Source organism: Contarinia nasturtii, unplaced genomic scaffold, assembly GCF_009176525.2.
Source record: "Contarinia nasturtii isolate CC-2019 unplaced genomic scaffold, AAFC_CNas_1.1 Cnas_scaffold_6310, whole genome shotgun sequence".
NCBI lineage: Eukaryota > Metazoa > Arthropoda > Insecta > Diptera > Cecidomyiidae > Contarinia > Contarinia nasturtii.
In genome coordinates, this window is record NW_022203568.1 from 1 (window position 1) to 1,802 (window position 1,802).

Sequence of the window (1,802 nt, forward strand, 5' to 3'; positions counted from 1 at the left end):
GATGGCCAATGCAGTGGTGGAAGCAGAATCGATAAAAATATAGAAGCTGAAATGGAAGCGAATAATGACATTCCAATGATTGCGGTTGAAATGAATCAAAGGGTAAACTCACAGAAGAAACGCACATCCACGGTCACATCAAAAAATGGTGCCAACATTAAAACCAAAAACGGAAACCTCGTTGCAAAGGAAGGACCCGGTGAATATTACAGTGAGAAAATGGGATCAATTGCCCATGTACTGAAGAATAATACAACACGACAATCACTTTCGTCAAATCAGAACAAGATGAAGAAACGTTTCAAGTGCCAACTTTGCGAATATGCCAGCAATTACAAGCATGCCTTGAATAGACACATGCTAACTCACACTGGCGAGAAACCATATCAATGTGATATTTGCCAAAAAGGATTCATCCAAGCAAATTACATGAAAAAGCACAAAGTTACACACAAAAATGAAATTCCGTTCCATTGCCGAGGCTGTTTCACTGGATTTTCCCAGAAGGTCGACCAAAAAACCCATGAAAAAGTGTGCAAAACACGTCGATATGAATGTCATATTTGTAAGAAGTTTTTCACTGTGGGTAAATTTTCATTGAAAGAGCATATGCGAAAGCACAACGGTGAAAAACCGTATAGATGTGAGATTTGTATGAAACGTTTTACGAATAAAAGTAATCTGAAAAGACATTTGGAGAACATCCACATCTGAATCAATCCATCCGCAAAAAGAACTCACTATTTGCTTCCACCACCTCCAACATATCCGTAGACATGTTCGGTACAGCTTATCTATGAATATCACTTTCAAATAACGGTACCAAACCAGTTACATTCTCATTGAATTCAGAGCGTACAATATGGATTTTTCTTAACTACCGAATTTATATAGTCCCCAAGTTTCCATCTATTTGAAATCCATACAAATTATTTCAACACCTCATTTAATTCACTAAAAACAAATCATTCATATTTAAAGTTTCCTGTATCAGAAATTCTTTTTATTTCAAATAAATAGAAAATTCATCAAAATTGCATTTATTTTGTTTTAAATATTCCCTTATTCTCTCGAAATTTGAATATATTAAATCTAGGTCACATGTATTCAAGGCGGCGAATCGAATTCGTCGCATGGCAGTTTAAATGTGGCGCAAAACTAATGTTGACAACTCATGTCATTGCATCAAACTAGCGTCATCATAATCATACCACTTTGCCTTTCACACAAAACATTCTACATTTATTTTTTGTGCTACGTACGTACAAATCGCAGACAAAGAACTTCAAAGGACAATTGAAAACTGAAATTTTTCAAAGCACCAAAGCGTGCTTTTTCTCGAAAATCAAATTATTCCGAATAAAATTCATAACTGATACTGACTTGCTTGTACATCGAAGTAAAAGGTAAGAGTAAGTGTTGTATAAAAAAATTGGAAGAATTAACAACTGATTTTCAAAGAAGTCTCCACCTATAGATATCATTGCTTCTGACCATGGGTCTAAAGAGTCAGACCGATTTTTTTTTGCAAATTCGACACTGTAGACCTTTTTAGTTACCTTCTCCATAGCTCACCGTATTCTGTCCATTTTTTTAAATCCTAGATGGTTGCCTCAACAATGGGCTGGAAAAACGAAATGCAGAAAATGCTGACTGTCTTCGATTCCCAGGCGACGATTTCATTGGGAAATATTAAAAAAGAACTCAAACGCAATGGTTTATCGTTCAACGCTGAGTTCAAGCAGTATTTTTTGCGGACATCATTTGATCGGTGAGAAATGATTTCTCAGAACATTTCCGAG

At 35.7% G+C, this 1,802-nt stretch overlaps 1 protein-coding gene across 1 annotated transcript; it reads left to right on the top strand.

Moving 5' to 3' along the window:
• Window positions 1–51: 51 nt before the first annotated feature.
• LOC116351797 (zinc finger protein 84-like) lies at window positions 52–714 on the top strand. Its single transcript, XM_031783937.1, has one exon. It carries the CDS (start codon window positions 52–54, stop codon window positions 712–714), a length of 663 nt encoding a protein of 220 aa, XP_031639797.1.
• The last annotated feature ends 1,088 nt before the right edge of the window (window positions 715–1,802 follow it).

Excerpts from the sequence above, each read along its gene's own strand:
- LOC116351797 (XM_031783937.1), top strand. The coding sequence starts at position 52 with ATGGAAGCGAATAATGACATTCCAATGATTGCGGTTGAAATGAATCAA.